General features: G+C 42.6%; 1 protein-coding gene across 1 annotated transcript in view; it reads right to left on the bottom strand.

Annotated features, from left to right (window-relative positions):
• LOC139722732 (protein odr-4 homolog) overlaps window positions 1–23,023 on the bottom strand; it is a 29,618-nt gene extending 6,595 nt beyond the window's left edge. Inside the window, 11 exon segments of the mRNA XM_071634021.1 lie at window positions 367–549; window positions 1,909–2,017; window positions 3,084–3,118; window positions 3,121–3,208; window positions 4,067–4,144; window positions 10,186–10,287; window positions 15,285–15,425; window positions 16,367–16,403; window positions 19,288–19,493; window positions 19,706–19,837; window positions 22,928–23,023. Of these exon segments, the coding sequence (XP_071490122.1) occupies window positions 367–549; window positions 1,909–2,017; window positions 3,084–3,118; window positions 3,121–3,208; window positions 4,067–4,144; window positions 10,186–10,287; window positions 15,285–15,425; window positions 16,367–16,403; window positions 19,288–19,493; window positions 19,706–19,837; window positions 22,928–23,023 (1,207 nt within the window).
• Window positions 23,024–23,704: the final 681 nt, after the last annotated feature.

The raw sequence follows: 23,704 nt of genomic DNA, 5'->3' as shown, positions 1-23,704 counted from the left end.
GCATGGCATCCTGGTTACTGATTGGTCATTCATAGACCGCTGGCATTAAGCTTGAATAAACAACGCGGAGGTTGCTATGATCATACCTTCTATTGTCAAGAGGTGAAACTGTCTGCACCTCCCCTTGATCATGATTGCATTGGAAGGAAAACTTTGAAGGCGGTTTTCGTGAAACGCTGACCTCTTAGACCACTCTACATGCTCTCATGAAATCAGTGATATCTCCATGACTGAGTACTCTTATCAATCAAGTTAAGTGGAAGAGTAAGGAAATAATATCATGTCATTTTCAGAAAATCAACCTCCCCCGATTTTCGGATCCTTTTGTTGTGGCGAGTCACTTATGGACTGCAAGACAATAATTACCCGGCAATGACTCTGCTTCCAAGTCCAGCTCTTCCGGGTTAACCTTGATGTCCAGCAGTTCTGACAGTCGCTCTGCCACTTCCCCAGCTTCCTCCTCAGCAAATGCATAGTCTGAGACAATGATGGGGCTGTTTGGGAGTCTAGCATACACACGCCGGGGTGTCACAATCATTGCAGGGGGTGCTAGAGTGAAGGGGAAAAAAATGGCAATGAAAGACAGATACATGTATCTCTTAATGAAAATTCATGTCTCACTACCAAAATACATTGTGATCACAAGTTAACCTTACACAACAAGTTAGTCTAATAAGATTCAAGTTTTTCAATCACAATAATAGAAATTTTATCAAAATTAGAAGAAAAAAAAAAAGGAATGACCAAAACATTAAATTTTACTTTTTTTTTCTATTAGTTCTTTGACAATCAATATGAATACATGAAAATGAGTAAATTGACACTGTCATTGCTTTACAAATTTCCAATAATTGTGTGTAAATAAAAACTGAAGAAAATTCAATTCTTTCTATCACCCAAGAGTAAAACAAGTTACACTTGGCTGGATGTCTTTAATAACATAACAACTACTCAGATATATTTGGTCTCAAGACGGGCACAATTGTAGAGAAAAAAATAACAACAAATACAAAAAACCTGGAAATATCAAGATTCTATGTACAAGCTACATGTATATAGTAAGTTGTTCTGCTTGCAACATTTCATTCTCTCTTTTCAGGCTAACTTTTAACTGGCCTATAGTTGTCATATAAACTTTTGTTCACCTGAACTGGGAGTAACATGCATGAGGATACATGTAATTAGAAAACGACGCATAATTTGGTAATGTCATGCTCCTTGAAGTGAAATTGTACTTTTCATGATCCCTGAGGACGAATTCCTTTAATAACATACTCATCTTTCCTTTCTTCTTCTTCCTTGCTTTTCATTAAATAGTTCATTATGATTTCATGTAAATGTGTATGTGTGTGGGAGGTGGGATGAGGGAGAGGGGTCAGCATTTATTTCTTCATCTTCATATTTACTAACAGTAGTATAAACTGGCCCATATTAACCCGCTGAGGATGGGCTGATTTTCCATAACACGCATTTGCCATAGACACCTGTCTGAGTATACTCGGGACTCATCTTCAATGGGTTAAATTGTTAAAGGAAATAAACCCAAACTGTTCTTAGTCATACATTGTACAGTGAGAGAATTAACGGGTGCACGTCATGAGACTGACACCCAAGAGTTATACAGCCCATGAGTCATGCAGCTCACAAGTCATACGGCCCCTGATTTATACAGCTCACAAGTCATACAGCCAACAAGTTCAACAGAAGGAAACAAGGCCCACAAGACCCGACACATTAAACCCTGTGTTGCATCTGTCAAACTCGTGGGTTGTTTTTACCGAGTGTCAAACTCATGGGCTGTATGACTCTTGAGCTGTATGACTCATGGACCTCTTTTCAATGTCGAACTCATGGGCTGTATGACTCGTGGGTGTCGGTCTTGTGGGATGACCCCCCAAACAACCACACCTGTTCTCCCTTCCTCGGAATCTACATCGGCTTTGGCATTCTGCCTCAAGTCATCGGTCAGGAGATCGAAGCGGGCGTGGACGCTGCGGAGTAGATCCTCTTTGACGGCCTGTAGAGGGCGTATTAACTTTTATTGAGTGCATTTTCATTGCTTGCAGTAAACCAAACGTTAGAATTAGTGTGACTACCATGATGATGTACAAAAAAAATTTAAAAAAAAATAAAAATGACTTTTTTTTTAAAGGAAGTACAATTGTATCTTTGTAATGAATTCTATGCATTGACATGACAACACAAGACAGATAAAGAAACAGGAAATACGTAGTTGTGATCACAGAACGAAGGATGTTCACAACAAAACTCTCACACACAAAAATAAAAGAAGGTTCAGTGATGAAATCATTCTCTTTTTAAATATCACACAAGTATCAACCACTCACAGGTCTTTTTCATTGTTATTTTCCATTTTCTCTTTCCTTTTTTGTGAGTGTGTGTATGGAGGGGGGGTGGCAATAAATTGTCTGCAAACTTAAGTCTATTAAAAGCATTGCCAAGTCCCTCACAATACAAACACATTGTGCTTAAAAGAATATGTTCAGTACAATTTCAAACCAGGACAGTTCTGTCTCCTGTCTTACTCCATCAAAGCATTGTGACCAGACCACGCAGAGAATAGAATTAACTTTGAAGCACATTAGGGCACAAAGTTGTAAGCCCTGTCAGTCTCTGACAATTACCATAGTGACAGTCAGAGATCAGAACTTCTCAGCAATCAAGACAAAAAATTTACTGCAATTGTCACCACAAATTGTCAGCTGAAAACCTTCATGTAACGGTGCCCAAGTGTGCTCCTGATCATACCCTGAGAATGCACAAACCAAAATGCTACAATGCTCAACCCTTTCAGGACCACATGAATAAAATCCCATCGACTACATACGCATAACAGGGGCGTATCCAGGAATTCTGTAAAGGGGGGCGTGACTAATATTTCTGGTGGCACTTCCAGGTTTTATTTCACTATTTTCTTTTAATTTCTTTTGTTTTCACGAAAATAAAGGGGGGGGGGGGCGTGCGCCGGTTGCGCCCCACCCCCCCCCCCCCCTCTTGATCCGCCACTGCATACAGCATGCTGCTAACTGGAGTGAAAGTGTTAAAGGCCATCTCCAGCTCACCTGCACTGCGTCATTCACAGTCGCCTTCTGATCCCATAAGCCTTGGAGGTCATCACCCCGGTGATGAGGATGTGAGCTTTAACTGAACTTCGCTCCACGCTGCTCGACTTCACTGAGATGTCATTCTGATCATGTTGGAAAAAAACACTTCATGAGACAAAAATACACCCTTACTATTTGCCAAGCATGAAGACTATGAAGATTACACAGCACTGACGTTTTGTTTGTTTGTTTGTGTGCTTGCTTATTGTTGGTGTGGGCTTTTTTTTTTTTGGGGGGGGGGGGGGGGATAGATTTCTTCTTGCAACTCAATGCAAATGTGAAAAAAAAAAGTCTTTCTTGCATGATTTTCAGTGGATCCCAGTTATGTCCTGCAGAGCTCCTCATTATTTCCACTTGCTAGCAGAAGGAAGCAAGCACTTGACTGATCTCATTAAGAAGGTAGTGGCACTAATATCACTTCAAACATAAGTATAGTACATCAAGTTTCCTACATACCATTCTACTTCTCTTCAAGCGATAGCTGCATCCGCATTGAATCAAAACTTGTAGATGTTTCATTACTTTGGAATGGACAGTTCAATTTCTGCACACTTTACTGATATGTTCTTCTAACATTTTTATATTTGCTAGAATTCACATAATTTTGGGTTAATTTTCTCTTTAATAATTCCCATTCATATACAGTAATGTACAGTGTGCAACCACAAGACCACAAGAGGCAAAGTTCCAGCTGCAGTCGCCCCCGCATTAACAGTCGTCTATCATATACAGCCATTACAAAATTACTCCCCCCCCCCCCTATCTGTAGAGGCTACCTTTTTTTTTTTTTTTTTTCATTACGGAAAGGATTGACTGTAATGCGTCTGCTGCTAGGTGTATCCATGCATAAAACTCAAAGGAGTACAAAGTGTGTTACAGAAAAAATAAGATACATACATAATGAAATAACACAATTATACATATCTTCACAAATTAATCACCTTTCCTGTCAGAAGTTCAACAGTGTGAACACCTCCATCGCTTCTTGCACCACTTCCTCCTTTCTTCCCACCTTTCTTCTGCAGTCGTCAGTGAAATAAAACAAAAGATGGGTTAAAATCAAACTCTCTAAGCATGTACATCATCCTGTAGGTATTATGGTACGGGCCTATGATGAAATACCTAACAATTACTCACCGAGTGGCTAACGGGACTTGAAGCTGAAGGCACCACCAGCAGGAATGGTAGCCGACCGTATGACAGTAGGGTATGGACTGTAGAAAGCACCAGGGCACCAGTAGAGGTGAACAGTGTCCTTGAAATGGGTATTGCACTTCCCGAAATGATATTATGAAATGATATGGACTAACTCCGAATGCACTTTGGGTGTCCGAAGACGACAGTGTCCCATATAAATATGTACAAAATATCCAGCGGCAGCGTGGAGTATCCTCCGAGTGCCGCGGCTAGCACAAGCGAGGGTAGAGTCGATCCACCGCTGGAGCGCTGGATAGAAGAACTGCGCGGTCCCTGGTTGTGGCAGAGTCTGCACACCACAGACAGCTCGCTAGCAGGACCGAAGCAGCGATGTGACGGGACGCGAATCGCGTTGAATGCAGCGATGTTTACGAGGCGCCGGTCGCGTTGAATGTAACGATGTAAAGATCCCCAGGTTAGAGTGCAGCCTGAAGAAAGGGCGAGCCGCGATGTGAAAAGCAGCGAATGCCGCGAAGTGTAAAATCCGAGGAAGTGTGATATTCCGTATGATGGAGTATAATCCGTATGAAATGACCGTCCACGGCGCGAGGTATCGTCAGCGCGAGAAGACGTGGGAAGTACGGTATGCGGACGTGAGTGACTTCAACGATTAGAACGTGCTCTCGGGATGAAAGCTAATCGTGAAGTGAGGAAGCGTAAAAAATGAAACAGCGTGATCGGAGAAAACGTGTCACGGACAGGAGCTTTGAGAGTGGTGATTGGCTGGTGAAGGTGTACAGCTCGCCACTAATTGGTAGGTTGTTTCCGTGACAGCAAAACAAGAGGTGTGTTTATGAAAATCCGACTACTGTTGGAATGTGAAATACGCGTACCTCGGCACGATGACAAAGGCGGAGAATGTAGTGCGCACCGTACCTGTCATGTGTCGGCGCACAAAGAAAGTTCGCGTGGATGTTGACAGAATGCTGAGTTGTCAGACAGCATAATTGACGGCAGCCAGACAGTAGAAATACAGAGATATTGGAAACCGCTACATTTAGCCCCCTTCCAGATCGCTAGTGGAGGAGTCAATGGAGTGAAGACTAAAGATGAGCGATCGATTGTGAGAAATGTGAAGGAAGTAGGGGTTGAGAATTTCACGTGTCGAAGTATCTGTATTGTACGTAATGGGCTGGCCAGTGTACGTGCTTACCGCCAGTGCGTGCCGTTCGTGTTGGCAGCTCGTGCTGCGGTTGTGCACGTGTTGGCTGCTGGAGTGGTGTAGGCTGCAACAGTGTCGTCTGCTGCGGTGGTGTGGTGTGCGGGACGCTCGGTGGATCCGCCGGAGTCCTGGCAGGGGCAGGCATAGGCTGCTGCCGCGGTGTGGTGAGCTGGACGCTCGATGTGCTCGCCGGGCTCCTGGCAGGGACAGACGTAGGCTGCTGCCGCGGTATGGTGGGCGGGATGCTCGTGGCTGTCTCGCTCCTGGCGTTGATCTCCAGAGTGAGATGCTTGGGATCTCGCGGGGAGTTGTGTGGACGAGCGGGAGCGTGGGATGTGGTGTTCCGTTTGCGTCGGGGATTGCGACGCGGGCCAAAGTCTAGTGTGGGCGAACGCTCTCCGAGAGTGGCGACGGGGGGCTTCATCGCCTGTGAGTGCGGTGCAGGCGGGGGCTTCGTCTTGTTGGGGGGTGAAGGAGGGAGGGCGCTGACTTCAGCTCCGGTGACGGTCGAGGAGTGTGTGCCGTGTTCGACAGCCCGGTGTTGTCGATCCGGGGTGGGAGATCGGCGACCAGTTGTGTCGCTGCCAGAGGGGCTCGTCGCCGCTAATCTCTGACTGGGGCTGGGCTGTTTCCCTGGCGTGTTGGAAGTGATTGGACTTTTTCGCCGCGAGCAGGGTGAGCAGCATTGCCGGGCGGCGCACAGTGGGCCAGAGAGATACCAAAGTGCGCCAAAAGTCATTTTGGGCACTTGGGATTTTTAAATTTTTGACATGCGCTATTGAGAGGAAATACTTTGAAGAATATTTCCTTAAAATATCTAAATCAGATATGTACATTAAAGGGATATATTTCCTACCTGAAGTAGCAAAATACAACATTTTAAGAGTTTCAAAGCAAATTGCAACCTCTTTAATAAATAAGTAATTTCGACATGTAGTTTTTGAGATATCAACCTGTAATTTTTCCCACATATTTCTCAGAGTTTATTTAACGTTATGAATGCCGTAAAAATGCAAAGAAACTTAATCTTCATGAATATTTTTTGGTAAATATCCTTGAAAAGATGGTAATATTTGCCTTTTTTAATATATCCAAATGAAAAGTTTAGATTGCCACCGATTTCCAACTAAATTCTATAACCACCACATTCTCTGAAGTCTCAGCTTTAAGCTGATACCAGATTTGGCTGCCACCTTTTGCCACTTTTTGTGTTAGAGCTGATTTTCCGCGGCACATTACGTCTATTTTGGACCTGGCAGCCGCTTAGGAATTATGTTATCATACGGCGCCGCATGAGGGCGGCATTATATTTTAAATCATTTTTTTTTTTTTTTTTTTGCACGTTAAAGTCCAAGAAACATGATTAACACTGAATACAAGGTAAACAGAGTTATGAAATACCGGTACATGAATAGGGCTAGTTCCGGCACCTAACAGACCCCTCTTCCAAAGATAAAAGAGTACATAACTGCACATAGCCAAGGTCATAGCCATATTGTCCATATTGTCATAGCCACTACTGTAAACAAGCTATTCCCTCTGCGATACATACTGTATGGACACCTAAATACTTCGATCCCACTCTTGACATAATATATGCAGATAGAACGTTATACACCTACACACAGATATTCTATTCTCATCGGTTACTCTTTAGAAGAAAAGTCTGTTGCTATCCGACTGCTCACCAAAGTGTATCGGATCGCAGTCTGATGAATCCGACTGTCAGGTCAGTGTCAGACATTGCTCGCGTGATCCTCATCGGACGATCTTGCCTCATCGGATCTTGCCCGACCTGTCTGACATTGACCTGATAGGCGACTTGCACAAGTCAGATTCATCAGACTGTGATCCCATATACTTAGGTGGTTTGCCGGAAGCAAAAAAATTTGCTTCCGACGACTGACTGATGAGAAAAAAAAAATCCTTGTGGAACGGGGATGAATTTATAATTTCACATGATAGTGATTCCGATAGATTTTTCATTAAAAAATCTGTTATTATAGCTTTTTCAAGTAAACTTTCATACAAGGCAGACTCATTCTTAGTTGCTAAGTCATAACCTTTTATTTTCCTGATTACTGACTTCACAATTTGTTAAGTCATAAACTTTTATTTTCCTGATTACTGACTTCACAATTTATCTTTCCAGTAAAATTAGACAAAATGGTTTTTCGAGTGTTGCGCCTGTATAAATTGATATGGCAGAGACCTAAGGTTATAAAGTAGAGAGAATGATTTTATATCACACATTTATGTCCTGCTAGAATAGAGTGAAGAAATTCACCCAAAAGTACAGCATACATCATAAACTTATTTTCTAATTTACACGGACAACAGTATGATTTTGCAGTACGTGGGTAAATTATGGAACTTCCAGCGCAGCATGAATTCGATTGCCGAATGTTTATACACTTTCTGAGACATAATATGTAAGCATCTTGTATTCAGTGGTAGTAGATAAGCAGTGTCAGTGAATGTGGAAAGATAAATCAACCCCTTTTCAAATTAATCTTTAAAGAAAATAAAACAGCCTAAGATTTGCATTGCTTTATGCGTCATTTACAGACCGATTTTTGGTAGGCAATGAAAAATCAGCATTACAGTGACGTCATATGAGTTTGAAATTATGTTCAATCAATTCTACGCCCCAAATTACCCCATGACACCAAATTTGGGTAAAAAGAAACTATGGGATATAATTTTGGCGCACTTTGAGCTCATTCTGGCCCACTGTGCGGCGTCGCCAAACTTCCAATGGAAGTACATTTGTAGCACTCACTGCCAGCGTGTCGGATTTGGGAAGGGGTTCGCTTCCGCGGCGCGCTGCGCGGCCCGCCTCCATGGCCGCGGTTGCCGCATCTGGACCGCTGACGAGGACGAGGACGGTATTTCCGTTGCGAACGGCGTGACGTTCGCTGAGACCGTCGTTCGTCCATGCGTGCTACCAGTATGAACAGCTGCTCTGTTAGCAGCAGGACCTGCGCCGTGAGGTTCGCTATGACGTCCGCCGGAGGGCTGGTGGTAGCCATTGTATTCGTCGAAGTGAGGGATGAAGGACGAAAGGGGAAGGATGTAGGATGAGACGTGAAGTTGGCCCTATACAGATCACGTCGGGGTCACCAGTGTAGGTATTATGGTACGGGCCTATGATGAAATACCTAACAATTACTCACCGAGTGGCTAACGGGACTTGAAGCTGAAGGCACCACCAGCAGGAATGGTAGCCGACCGTATGACAGTAGGGTATGGACTGTAGAAAGCACCAGGGCACCAGTAGAGGTGAACAGTGTCCTTGAAATGGGTATTGCACTTCCCGAAATGATATTATGAAATGATATGGACTAACTCCGAATGCACTTTGGGTGTCCGAAGACGACAGTGTCCCATATAAATATGTACAAAATATCCAGCGGCAGCGTGGAGTATCCTCCGAGTGCCGCGGCTAGCACAAGCGAGGGTAGAGTCGATCCACCGCTGGAGCGCTGGATAGAAGAACTGCGCGGTCCCTGGTTGTGGCAGAGTCTGCACACCACAGACAGCTCGCTAGCAGGACCGAAGCAGCGATGTGACGGGACGCGAATCGCGTTGAATGCAGCGATGTTTACGAGGCGCCGGTCGCGTTGAATGTAACGATGTAAAGATCCCCAGGTTAGAGTGCAGCCTGAAGAAAGGGCGAGCCGCGATGTGAAAAGCAGCGAATGCCGCGAAGTGTAAAATCCGAGGAAGTGTGATATTCCGTATGATGGAGTATAATCCGTATGAAATGACCGTCCACGGCGCGAGGTATCGTCAGCGCGAGAAGACGTGGGAAGTACGGTATGCGGACGTGAGTGACTTCAACGATTAGAACGTGCTCTCGGGATGAAAGCTAATCGTGAAGTGAGGAAGCGTAAAAAATGAAACAGCGTGATCGGAGAAAACGTGTCACGGACAGGAGCTTTGAGAGTGGTGATTGGCTGGTGAAGGTGTACAGCTCGCCACTAATTGGTAGGTTGTTTCCGTGACAGCAAAACAAGAGGTGTGTTTATGAAAATCCGACTACTGTTGGAATGTGAAATACGCGTACCTCGGCACGATGACAAAGGCGGAGAATGTAGTGCGCACCGTACCTGTCATGTGTCGGCGCACAAAGAAAGTTCGCGTGGATGTTGACAGAATGCTGAGTTGTCAGACAGCATAATTGACGGCAGCCAGACAGTAGAAATACAGAGATATTGGAAACCGCTACAATCCCAATGAGATCAAACAGTTTGTATCAAACTACATGGATATGGATACTTTTACATACTGTCAGCTTTATTTATCTCTTTACTGCAAATCCAGAAACTCAATGCCCATTGTACTTGAACTTTCATTGGGCTTTGTACTTTATGTTTGATTTTACAAGTTTAGTTTACAATGAGCCCCCTACTTTCCTTTTTCTTTTTTTTTCTTTCTTTTTTTCAATGGCCCACTGCTGAGGATTTCTAGTGTACAAGTTTCTGATACTCGTGAACTGAGCTGCTTTCATTATTTTGAGATGGAATGAGTGAAAAAGGATACATGAGCTTATCCCTCCTGTCAAGAAAGTCACATTGACCCGTTAAAAACTAGTCCAGATTATACAATGTACTTGGGCAGGTGTCTATGGGAAATGTGTGTTGTAGCAAAATCAGCCCGTCCTCATTGGGTCAATGGTCATTCCTTGGTCACAATTACCTTGGCCGGCTGACCCTCCAGGGGATCTGAGCCTCTCCTCAACTGACCATCCACCAAGGCCGAGGCATCCTCAATCATCTGGCTGACCGGGTGTAGCCTTGCCTGCGTTAATGTAACAAAAAGACGGAGACACAGAAGGGAGGATACAGTGAGTGCCCGGGATCCAAATTCATTTAATAACTAGAGAAGCACTCTGAGAGCGCAGACCTCCGCCAAGCATGAAGCTTATTTTCACCACTACATTGATCTTGTTTTTCCTTAGAGATATCATACGTACACACAACGGTGCTAAAAGTCGCCAGATTTGCAAATATAGAAGCCTTTGTTACGTCATAAGCCTTCAGCTGCACGGCGCGCCTCACCCCCTCAGAAACTAGAGCACACACTTTAGTGCGCGCAGGCAAACCTCAAATACGCGCAGCCTGAACTCTCAAGTTCATTGACCCTACCTGACAAAACATAAAAATTCCTTCATAGAGTCCCCAAAAATTTTCAGATCATTATCAAATGTTAATCGTTTGTTACTTGTGTCATTTTTAACCTTTCCTGCAAGTTTCATCCCAATCCGTTAACTACTTTTTGAGTTATTTTGCACACGGACAAACAAACTAACTAACTAACGAACTAACTAACGAACAAACCAACGGTAACGAAAACATAACCTCCTCCCTTGGCGGAGGTAATGATATTGGTATTAATAATGCTAGAGAAATGATAATGAAGTCAGTATTTAAATGAAAAGTGATACAGTATCAATCATTATATGATTTCATAATGGTATTTACATTCAAGATGTTGGTTATGTATGACATTGTTCTGCTATCTTCTGGTACTCAAATTGCTTTGCAACACATACAATGGTAATCCTAGTCATCAGAATCATGCTTGCCCCCACATGGCTTTCCAGATTGATCATTCTACCGAGAACAAACACAAACTAGAAATATCACTGAAGGTGATTAATACCCCCGCCCCGTGACGACAGTCTTACCCAAGGAATGATCTTTCCTTGATCTTCTGCCATTTAAATGCCGTTACCATGGCAACGCAGCTTCCGACACGTCCGAAAAATATGTCTTGCACATCTTCCCACCAAGACTATTGTGTGTGCCACATTTCATAAGCTTTTGTCAAAAACTGAGGAAGTAGTTCAATCCACAAGATCTTTCCTTGATCTTCCGCCATTGATATGCCGTTACCATGGCAACGCAGCTTCCGACACGTCCAAAAAATGTCTTGCACATCTTCCCACCGAGACCAATGTGTGTGCCACATTTCATGAGCTTCAGTCGAATACAGAGGAAGTAGTTCAATCCGCAAGATCTTTCCTTGATCTTCCGCCATTTATATGCCGTTACCATGGCAAAGCAGCTTCCGACACGTCCGAAAAATATGTCTTCCACATCTTCCCACCAAGATCAAGGTGTGTGCCACATTTCATAAGCTTTGGTCAAAAAACTGATGAAGCAGTTAAATCTGCAAGATCTTTCCTTGATTTTCTGCCATTAATATGCCGTTACCATGGCAACGTACTTTCGGGTACTGTAAAAAAATGTGTCTTGCACATCTACAACCAAAGGCACACATCTGTACCAAGTTTCATGGAAATTGAGCAAAAACTGAGGAAGTAGTTTGCAACACAAAATTTTCCATCATTTTGGCTCATAATATGTGAGCTGTTACCATGGCAACATACTTTTTATCACTGTCAAGAAATGTGTCATGCTGACCTATATCCTAAGACAAACATTCAATATGAATTCCATGAGAATTGGAAGAACACTGATGAAGCAGTTTTGCCATGAAGCATTTTGCCCTATATTTTACCAATAACATGCCGTTACCATGGCAACGCACTTTTTGCCACTGCGGAAATATGTGTCTTGCACATTAACATATTCAGATGAACATCTGTACCTAATTTCATAAAAATTGATCAAAAACTGTGGGAGGAGTTCGCGACGCAAGATTTGTACCCATTTTTGCCCATAATATGCCGTTACCATGGCAACGTACTTTTGGGTACTGTCAAAAAATATGTCTTGCACATCTACAACCCAAGGCACACATCTGTGCCAAGTTTTATGGGAATCGGTTGAAAACTGAGGAAGTAGTTCGCGACGCAAGATTTGCAACGGACCGACCGCCCGACCGCCCGACCGCCCGACCGCCCGACCGTCCGCTGATTCCTATATACCCCCTTCAAACTTCGTTTGGCGGGGGTATAACAAACAAAAAAGCAACAACACATTACTAACTCCTGTAAAAATGACAAAGAACAGACAAAACAGAAGGATGGATATACAAGTGTAGTGAGCGCCGTGGATCTGATTTCATGCAAAGCATACAAGCAGAGCTCCACAACTCATACAGAAACAGGATACCTCATTCAGCCTGGAACTAACATGGACGGAATAACTTTGAAGTGTGCAATTTTACAAGAGTAGTAATGTGTTGTTGCTTTTTTGTTTGGTTTTGTTTGTTCTTGCTAGAATGATGAATACATTGTATGGAAAGCCATGTGGGTGCAAGCATGATTCTGACGACCAGGGGGGGCATTTCATGAAGCATTTTGTCCGACAAAGTTGTCGGACAAATTTGCTCTCAGCCAGTCAGATGCAAGAATTTCAGTAGCTTGTAACAGTTTGTCAGAAAAATATCTGACCAAAACGCTTCATGAAATACCCTCCACGATTACCATTGTATGTGTTGCAAAGCAAATAGAGTACCAGAAGATAGCAGAACAATGTTATACACGACTAATTTTTTAATAATGTAGATACTGATATAAATCAAAAAAATAAAATATTCACATGAATACTGACTTTACTAGCATTTTTTTAGCATTAGCATTACCTATGTGTTGTTTGAAGGTTTGCATGGTGAAGTAAATGAGGAAGAAAGATTTGCGGTGACACCATGTGTATGTAGTCCTTAATCGGATCGCTGTTTGGCAGAAGAGCCTAGAAAGAGGAGAAACGAAGAGGGAAGCGACATATGGGGGTTGTGAGGAGGGCAGAAAGTGAAGAGTGGGAGACAGTAATGGGCTAGAGGTTGAAGTTGCACTAGTGGAGACGGTAGAGAAAGGAACACAGAGAGTGGTAAGGAAGAATAGTGTGAGAATCAAGTAGGATGTTCGGACATCGTTAGAAGGGGAAAGATGAAATAGAAGGGAAGAGGAAGAGGAAGGAGTTGAATGTTGGAGAATCATGGAGATAGGAGAGAGCAGTAAAGATTCATCAAACTAAGAGAAGAAAAGAAGAAAGAAGAGAATTCTTTTCTGTTCTCTTCTCTTCTTTCTTCTTTTTGTTTTATTTCTTCCTTCCATACAACCCAACGGTCCTTTTCAGGACCACTACTTAATTTACACATTTCTCCACATGTTATTTCTCTTGTCTTCTCTCCTCAGGTCTACACTTTAACCTCATTTTGATTTCTTATTTTTGCTTTTCTCCCACAGGAACCTTTTCAGGACTTAACTGTCATCAATTTTCCTTTCCATTTATTTTTTTTTTTTTTCTCCCTCTCAGCAGCATTTCATTCTAGGATCCATACTAGCTCCCTCTGATTTACGTATTGAATTTCAATTTGTTCTTTTCTACTTCTTTTCTTTGTCCCCCCCCCCCCGCCTCTCTCTCTCTCTCTCTCTCTATCTCCCTTCTATCAACATATTCTCATCTCTCCTCTACTTACCCTTCCTTCGAGGGATTATTCGTCCTTTCTCCATTGATTCCGCATTCCATAGTCACACTGTTCGCCGACTTCGTTTTTCTTCTCTTAGTTTGATGAATCTTTACTGCTCTCTCCTATCTCCATGATTCTCCAACATTCAACTCCTTCCTCTTCCTCTTCCCTTCTATTTCATCTTTCCCCTTCTAACGATGTCCGAACATCCTACTTGATTCTCACACTATTCTTCCTTACCACTCTCTGTGTTCCTTTCTCTACCGTCTCCACTAGTGCAACTTCAACCTCTAGCCCATTACTGTCTCCCACTCTTCACTTTCTGCCCTCCTCACAACCCCCATATGTCGCTTCCCTCTTCGTTTCTCCTCTTTCTAGGCTCTTCTGCCAAACAGCGATCCGATTAAGGACTACATACACATGGTGTCACCGCAAATCTTTCTTCCTCATTAGCATTACCATTTTTATAATTATAATGTATTGTCCCATCTTGCATGTCAATTGAAAGGTACAGTAAACCTCGCATGAGTCGAAGCTCTCGGGACTGACGAAAATGCGTCGACTTAAGTGAAATTCGACTCTCGCGAGAGTCGATTTTTTTTCGACTCACAGTTATGTACATGTATTATAGTACATTTGCATGCATACGTGTGTGTGTGTGTGTGTGTGTGCGTGCGTGCGTATGTGTGTTTGCATTCAAATTTGTCTGTTCTTGAAGATAATGTTTTTTTTTGTTCTAAATTGAACATGGAATTTGTATCAATACTAGTAGTTAAACGTAGTTCTGAGAATGTCTGCGCTGTAATGTGGCAATGTGCCGATATGCTATGTCTATGGTGCAACATCTCTGTCAACCTACCCTGAGACAGACACTCTCCCAGGCCCATCCCACCTCCATTGAACAAAACTATACAGCCAGCCGGGCGGGCACGCACAAACAAGCTCCGCCCACTTGGCCTGTCACTAAAATATTAAAGCAGCGATTGGTTGACCAAGGAGTTCTGGCTTGACATGGATAAAGTATATGGATCGATGTGCTGTGTGTAAACATGTACTAGTATACATGTGTATGTATTCGACATGCGTGCAGAGCGGTACGGTGAGTGTGCATGCTTACCTGCAGCAGGCCAGGGACGGGGTTCTGCGACATGCCAATTTTTTTGTTCTCCTCTAAATGTAATGAGAATGCCAGACAAATCTTCTTCGGCTCAAGTGATGTAAACTACGTGTATTTTGTACAAAAGGGACTGAATGTTTTACTTCGACACAGCCGAAATTCGACTCTCGTACTTCGGCTTATCCAAATATTTCTTAGAGAAAATACATAGGGAAAAATCGGGACTTTTTATTTTGCTTCGAGTTAAGTGATTTTCGACTCACTCGACGTCGACTTATCCGAGGTTTACTGTACTTACTAGAAGCTGCTTGCTGTACTGGCTACAGTCGGCCACAGCTGACCCGAGATGGACACCAACGTTCAATCTCAGGCTACTCTGGACCACTGCCCACTGCTGGACATTGGACTGGAACTTCAGATCAGCTGGACGAGCAGTGCACTAAAAGATGACCAAAAAAAAAAGAATTATTCCTTGCAGACCTATTTCTTTGCTTGACATGAAGGACTGGTTCGACCCAGACAGTGCAAGTTCTGCCCTTGACATTTCTGCTTTTCTTTTTTTTTTTGAAAACATAAAAATCAGAAAAGTAGATCAGTGAAAATCTGGTGAAAAAATCAGACACACACAAAAAGTTATGAACTGTAAAAGTTTATGGAGTAAGACACATTTACCACTATGCCCTTTATGTATTCCCAAATTTGTATAGCTTTACCTAGAGAGTACACTTATAGTCCAAATATCTAAGCTACGTCTTTTCAGTACTATCTTAGTTACATATGTACAACTGTAGTAGGTATCCAGACAATAAGTCATTTCATAATTGGCTTGTGTGCACGTTTTGGAAAATGACCTTTCTTTCTCCTCAGTTGGTTAGGCATGCCGCCTATTATCAATGCAACATACTGCATAGGGTTGCCAATGTAACAAGTGTATGGAATCCATGTTTAATCAAAGAATTAACTTGTGCAGACGAGATGATCAGAAAGGCCCATCAATACGAACACTCTAGGAAGCATCCATTCATTGCTTTTCTTTGAATGCATTAACTCACTTTTTCTATCATTATTGCCAAATTCGAAGCATTAACGAACACTTTGATGCTGTCATGTGGATGTGCCAGCTATTTACAAGAAGTACATGAATAATTTTAGATGCTACAAATCTCAGGGAATTTAAACACAAACATGACATGCCTTTCATGGCAAATTACCTTTTTTTTTTTTTCTTTTTTTTCCTGCGCATGCACAAACTGGAACAATCAACATACAGAATTACTTTTTCAATGCCTAATAGAGAATGCTGAATATGAAGCCATACTACATCAATAACAAGAAATTATTAATACCATCTTGACTAGGAAGAAATATCTATGTCATTACCTTGTGGTCAAGAACATTGAAGGTTTTACACACAGTTCTGTATTACGCTGTGTTCAGGAAAAGCTTTCAAATGTACATCACAGTTAAAGCATAAAAAGTGTGGTACATTCGTAGTTAACCCGTTGAGGACGAATCCCGAGTATACTCAGGCTTCTGTCAATGGGAAATTATAGCAAAATCAGGCTGTCCTCAACAGGTTAATGACTACATTGAAAAAGTTCATTTTCTGCATACAGTAATTACTTGGTACGTACATGTATATCAAACAAGAGACCCGCGGGTCTAGCGCTCACCTGAGTATCCCAAGTTCACCTTTCATGCAGTCACTAATCTTAATCATTTACAGCTCTACCAAAATTTGACCAGGCATTCTCAAGTAGAAGATGAAAATGTACAATAAGAGCCCCCCTTTTTTGAAGATTCCTAAATTTGGGGGGATTGAGGGCCCCCTGGGGCCCCCGGGGTGGGGTATGGTGCCCATTTTAACAATTGTGATCCTAACCCCTAGGGATGCTACCTGCCAAGTTTGGTGAAAATCCATCATGAGGTTTTCAAGAAGAAGAAGAAAATGTACAATTTAGGCCCCCATTTGGACCTCCCCACCCCTCCCCCTACCCCCAAGAGGGGCACCCCTGGATCTGCTATGAACAAACTTCAAACTACAGTAATGAACTCTTTATGTGCCATGTTCGCACGTCCCACTCAGTCGACGGCGTGCCAACTTCGCATATTCCACTCGCACTAATCCGCTTTAACCGATCGATAAATTGCCTAATCCTGCGGTACAATGACAGCTTTTCTCGCGCCCTTGTTCCTTTTACATACAGCTTGCATTCTATGTGGTGATTGACTATCAAGCGGTGTTCCCAACTAAATTTGCGTGTAAATTCAAAGTTTCTCTCACGTTTCATGTGCAAAAGTTATGCCTTTACAGCAATGTAGTAACTGGTCATTAAAAATATAATTATAATTATTTGTCATACAATTTATATTAAAGTAAAGCTTGGCATTCCTCTTCAACTTTGCACACTCTTATGGCCAGCTTAACAGAAATTTGCAAAAGTTATATAGATTGGAAAAACAGAATTCTTTCTCAAAGCACGACTTCCTTCGTGTCTCAGAATAACGTGGCACACAGGGGGTTTCCACCATTGCAAATAAAGAGTTAATGTACTAACTCATAGTATTATCTTAGCTCTATTACTTCTGATTCTAGAAAAGATTCCTTAATTTTAGGAGGTTTGGGCCCCTTGGGGCCCTCCAGGTGGGACTCGGTGCCCATTTGAACAAATTGAGATTCTATGCCCCTGGGGTTACTACCTGCCAAGTTTGGTGAAAATCGGTCATGATATTCTCAAGAAGAAGATGAAAAGGTACAATTTAGGCCCCATTAGGACCCCTCCCCACCCCCCTCCCCTGGGTCCCAAGGGGGGCACCCCTGATTCCGCCATGAAGAAACTTGAAACTACAGTCATCAATGTACTAACTCATAGTATTATCTTAGCTCTATCACTTTGGTTCTAGAGAAGATGATTTTTGAAGACGATTTTTAAAGATTCCTTTTTTTGGGGGGGGGGTTGGGGGTTGGGCCCTATGGGGGGCCCCCTGGGTGGGGCAGGGTGCCCATTTTAACAAATTGAGATCCTAACCCCCTAGGGATACTACCTGCCAAGTTTGGTGAAAATGGGTCATGGGGTTCTCAAGAAGAAGATGAAAATTGACAATTTAGGCCCCATTAGGACACCTCCCCACCACCCTCCCCTGGGTCCCAAGGGATGCACCCCTGATTCCGCCATGAACAAACTTGAAACTACAGCCTTCGGCTCAGGTGAGCTAAAAAAGAGCTACATGTACTTGTCCATCCTGTCTGGGAATTTACTATAAGGTATAAAAAATTATGACCAAAAAAAAAAGATACATGATGCACCTCCATGCGAACATTTAGAAATTCTACTAAGAAATAAGGCCAATATGTTAAAAATGTGATGCCAGCGGCAGCAGTGGCAGTGCAACACTGACCTATCAAATTTAACCCGTTCCTTCCGCAAATTCTCTGAGTGCCTTTAATGCCCCCAAACGAGATTCTTTTCGCCCGTCGACACAGAGGCACACAGGTTGGTAATCCAGCTGTGTGAAGGCAGTCAAGCGGTTCATTGTGTCCCCCTTTCTACGGTCAACTACATGTGCCCGTGAACAATGGAAATATCGATCGGGTGCGAGGTATGAATAGAGCGTGCGCTGATGAGCTCTCAGAATCTTTTGTTCTACACAAAACCAGGTAACTGAATGAGGTGACTGGGGTCAGCGAACCCGCATTTCTAACTGATCTCAGCCTTGATCATTAAGTACATGTTCGTACGAGTTTACAGCAGAACAAGCAAAAAACTAAATCCGGAAAAGGTACATAATACTGTAAAACCCTATTTTTTTAAACAGGAGGAGAACAAATCCTGATAGAATAAACTCGGATCTTTTTATCAAACCCACTTTTCTGAGCATTTTAACACAAAGAAACATGAATTTAGGCCACTGAAGCAGGCACCCTTGTCTTCATTTTGGGAACCTGGTAAACCAGGTTCCCGTATATCAGTTGCTCCCACGGGAACCTGGTAAACAAGGTTCCCGTAAGGAACGGGTTAAAAGTGCAATGTTGTATCCTCCAGCACACGTATTGGGGGATACCATGAAAGGTGTTCACCGACAAAAGTGCCCCCCCCCCCCCCCCACCACCTTCCCAAATCTAAGTGACTACATTACAGGCCGTTCTTGCAAATTCTCCTCAGATTTAATAGTGCTAATCACTTTCTCAACTTGTAATACTTATGCATGAATTTCTTTTGAAAGTTCCAAATTCTTCAGCTTAAGACAGGGACTACTAGAGTATATCTGAGACACTTTTTCAAAGAAATGCAAAAGGATACTTCTTTGTTGCCTGGCATATATGGAGAGCACACCAGTCTAGAGTTTCTCTTCCTTGGTCTACAGTCATCAGACGTCTCTTGGTCAGTAGCTTGAAGGTGGCAAAGAGTGCCTGGCGGGCCCTTATGGCCCCCTGTGAGGACTCCCCGGGTTGGCATGAGTAGAATACACCTGTGATGCCTATGCCACCAGGTAGGGTGCATGTTACCTTCAAAATAAGAGAAATACACAAGTAAAAGTAATAGGTACTTAATGTGAGAGAGTGAAAAAGAAATAATGCACGTATTCTTTTGTTTTCTTCAACCCAATACATGCTTCCTTTCCATGCATTACTATTAGTAATTTGTTCTTTACAGTGCGGCGAGTGGAATTCCATGCAAACTTCAGGATGAAACATGAAGGCAAGGATAACCTACAAACCTGTCTGGCATGCTCAGCTATCCACTGCTCACTGTAGCTGTCCACTGATGATGGGTTACCATGGCTACTGTCTCCACTTTGTTCAGAGGGTGTTGGAACTAGATGTACCACTGTGTCCTTTTGTGATGCACACTGCATAAAAAGATGAAATAATGCATAAATGCACATGTATAAAGTATTATAGATCAAATCAACTTTTGGAAAGTAGTTTTTGCAGTCAAGAGACAAGTTATTCCCATATTTTCTTCTACATGCTGTTGCTACAATCGTACCGGGGACGGAGCCTGGTTTTCTAAGAATCCTGTCCAGCAAACTGCATAGAGACAGTAGAGTAGCACTAGCAGTGCTGAGAACTGCTCCATTTTCATTCCATCCCATGATGTCAAGAAAGCACTATTGTACGCAAAAAGGTAGACTGCACTGATGAGTGATGTAAAGCAAGCCACCCATAATTCAACCAGAAGGCATAGATCTAACGCCAATCAAAATTCAACCACACGCTACAAATGTACGAACTTGAAACCAGTGCTTATAAAATTTTGCAAATGGTCAAATTTTGGCATGGGAGGTCAAACCTTGGCAGGTTGCTTGAAGCAGGTTTCTTACACCACGGCATTTACTAGGCATGCTAGGCCATACTACTTAATTACTTTTAGTGCTACAGTATGGTAGGTGTCCAACACATTGACACTGTGCATAGAAACCGACCACGCAAGTACAGAATGAAAATGTAAGCATGGTACTACGCCCAATCGAGTGGCAATGGTGTGACTGTCTGTTGGATTCCTCACTGGGCTATGCTACCGAGCCAAGCAGGAGTGAAATGAGGCGAAAGCAAGAATTCGCTCTAAATTGCCTAAATTTAGCAAAAAGGAATTTATGGGCGCTTTATAGAAATCTACATAAATTTATTGTCAATAGAAGGTGAGGTGGTCAATTTCAATATACAGGGAAACTGAGTGCATAAAAAATAACACCCCACGCGTTCGAAGCAGCCATCTATCTAGAGCATATACGCATAGAGGCCAGCTTAATTTACTTAGTCGAGAGCGCTACTTCATAATATTTTAGTACCAGATCGTATTTTCAGTGCGCGCTTGCGAATCCAGAGAATTTTCCCCACGTGAGTAAAATTTCACGCAAATTGTGAGATTACTCATGTTTCTATTGATAGAAAAATATTAGGGTGTCAATACAATGCATTGGACACCCAACCATACTCTCTCGATCGCACATTCTTCAACATGTTCAAAACTTTGTAACTAGTCAAAGACTTCTAAGTCTATTCGTCTTTATCGTACTGTCTTGGCTTGCGATCTTGTTGACTTTCCACTCAAGTTCATGCCAGCTCCTTGCGTAAGCTCATGAGTAGGCAGCAGGTACTGCAACACTGTGTTCCACTCATAACATAGACTAAATGTGACCCTGCACCACAAAACCAACAAAAAGTCGCCAGACTTGGATTTTTATGGTAAGGTCAGATTCTTAAAGAGCAGACTCTAAGCTTTAAAATGATATATTTTAACTCACTATGCGACAATCCAAATGGACTCTTCAAATATATTATTAAAATGTTGGAAAGAAAGTACACACTCTTGATAAGTGTGAACTGAGAAAAGAGGCTCTGAGTCTGAAGAACAGCAACAGGGTCTACTAAAGCGCATAATATTTACCAAGCCGTGCTTGCTGTGCGATGAATGGATGGAACAAATAACAGGATGATAACCACCAAAGCAACAATGAAGGGATTAACAGGATAAGCTGAATTTGTACATAGTACATGCTAATATTAACATATTCTGTTGATGATCAACGCCAACTTTCAAAGCAGTGGCGTCATCCCTTCTATAGTTCTAAAAATATACAGTTGAAGGCTCCTACATGTAAATTATTAGACTTGTGAGATCGAAAGATCGGTCTGTATCTGTCCGTCGGGGAATGTTCCGCGGAGACTGCGTCTGGCTTCACGGATCCCCTCCGTATACAGACCGAAGTCAATGATTGCGGCTCCTGTGTGGAGCAGTCGCGCACAGATCAAACGTTACGATAAACCAAATTTCAGACAGCTTTTTTACATTCAAACAAGTTTAAGTTTGACATGACATGACACATTATGCAGCAATATTTGGGATAAATTTCTCAATTGTGCAATCGAAATACTCACATAAACTCGGTTATAACGCAGACATTTTATCGATATCGCAACATCGCCGTTCGCAAGCTGTAAGTCGCCATTTTGAATCTGTAAGCCAATCACATGCGAGGTACTTGTTTTAGTAAAACAAACACGTAGAAACTACCTCGCATGTGATTGGCTAATAGATTCATAGTGTATGTTTCTGCAGTTTGAACGTGACGACGCGACAGGCTGTGTTTTACGTTGAAAATTCTACTAAAATTTTGGATTATTCATTAATCTGGTGAGTTTAATGTATTCTTAAAAAGCTAATTTCACGATACAAGCTTAAATTTGCCGACCTAGGGCCGTGAATTAGACGCAATCGAGAAGGGTGAGGTACCTCACCCAATTTTCCATAGAGACAGTGGTCAAGAACATCCACACAGCAATGGGTACTGCAACCTTCCGTCTGTCTACGGAGGACAGCGTTAATGGCAAAATATAAAAAGAGTCCTCCGGACAGACAGATCTTTCTGTCTAAGTTGTGATGAGCATGGACAGGGTTTTTAAGAAATGAAAGGACTCTTTGAGAAACGCCTAATCACACTATTCTACAAAAAGGTGTTCCAGAAAAACCGATGAACACCCAATTCATTGATCCCAAACTGTGCTGATAATCTACCTGTATAGTCTAGACTTAGAACAAAGAAGACTTGCTCTTCCAGAAAATATGAAAAAGTCAAGATTGGCTAGGAAATCCCTAGCCTAGCACACCCTAGGTTGACCTAGAATCTATTTCACCTATTTTCAGCTCTCACACAAAATCAGTGCGTGTGACTTTTTGTTCGTTTTGTGATGCACGGTCACAAATACCCGAACTCCTACACCGCCCCATCCCATGATTCATCCGGGTCCGCTTCCTGTCCCCGCCCCGTCTGTCTCAGACTCAGTCGCGCTAGGCGCCAATGAATGTTTCGTGAAACCCTACACAGAAACACTCGTATGGGACAATACAAAGCTACATTTTGGTGCTTCCCTAATACTCGAAACAGCTGTTGTTATTGTTTGCGATACAGCGATAAAATGTCTCTGAAACTGCATACCTTTCCGATCAGTAATCCTATTATTACACCTTTTTTACTGCTGAGCTCTGAAACAGCATCTTGCAGGCCAGTGTCAGCGTAGATTGTCTTCCCCATACTAGTATTTGAAGATGCCCTCTCCACACTACATCAGCAAGTAAAGACACGTGTCGATTATATATAGCAGCTGTTAAATGTGGTTAAATGTTTACTCGTTATGCTGCGCTACAGTATCTGCTAGGCCGGCGTGTTTTTTTTTAGACGGCGCAGATTGCGGACCCTAAAAATCTATTGGGGACCCTATCCCTAAACCTAACCCTAATCCTAATCCTAACCCTAACCATCAAACCCTAACCCTAACCCTAACCCTAACCCCAACCCTAACCCTAACCCTAACCCCAACCCCAACCCTAACCCTAGCCCTAACCAAAAACCCTAACCCAACGTTTTTCCCATAGGTTTAACACGCGCCATGCCCCCAATCTGTGCCGTCTTTAAAAAAAAAACGCTACCCGGGGATAGCAGAGACCTGCATCGAGTTGCATTTTTAAATTTATAGAATGTTGATCTACATTACCCGGCCGTTGAAGTGTCCGGACATTCCCCGGATAGTATTATAAATAATTAATAGTCCCTCAAATATTATTTGAGGGACTCAAGGGGCTGGTATGCAAGTTTTGGTTTGTTTGTTTGTTTGTTTTATTTTATTTAATCACGGGATAAAAATACCCTCGATCAGCCAGGAGAGGCTGTTTTTCAGAGAGGCCGTGAATACAGAGTTACAAAAACAAACAAACA

The sequence above is a fragment of the Diadema antillarum genome, unplaced genomic scaffold (genome assembly GCF_040938485.1).
Source record: "Diadema antillarum isolate AM-2024a unplaced genomic scaffold, OU_Dant_1.0 scf00000170, whole genome shotgun sequence".
Classification (NCBI taxonomy): domain Eukaryota; kingdom Metazoa; phylum Echinodermata; class Echinoidea; order Diadematoida; family Diadematidae; genus Diadema; species Diadema antillarum.
Note: the sequence above shows the minus strand (reverse complement) of the source record. Positions and strands in the feature narration are given on the sequence as shown.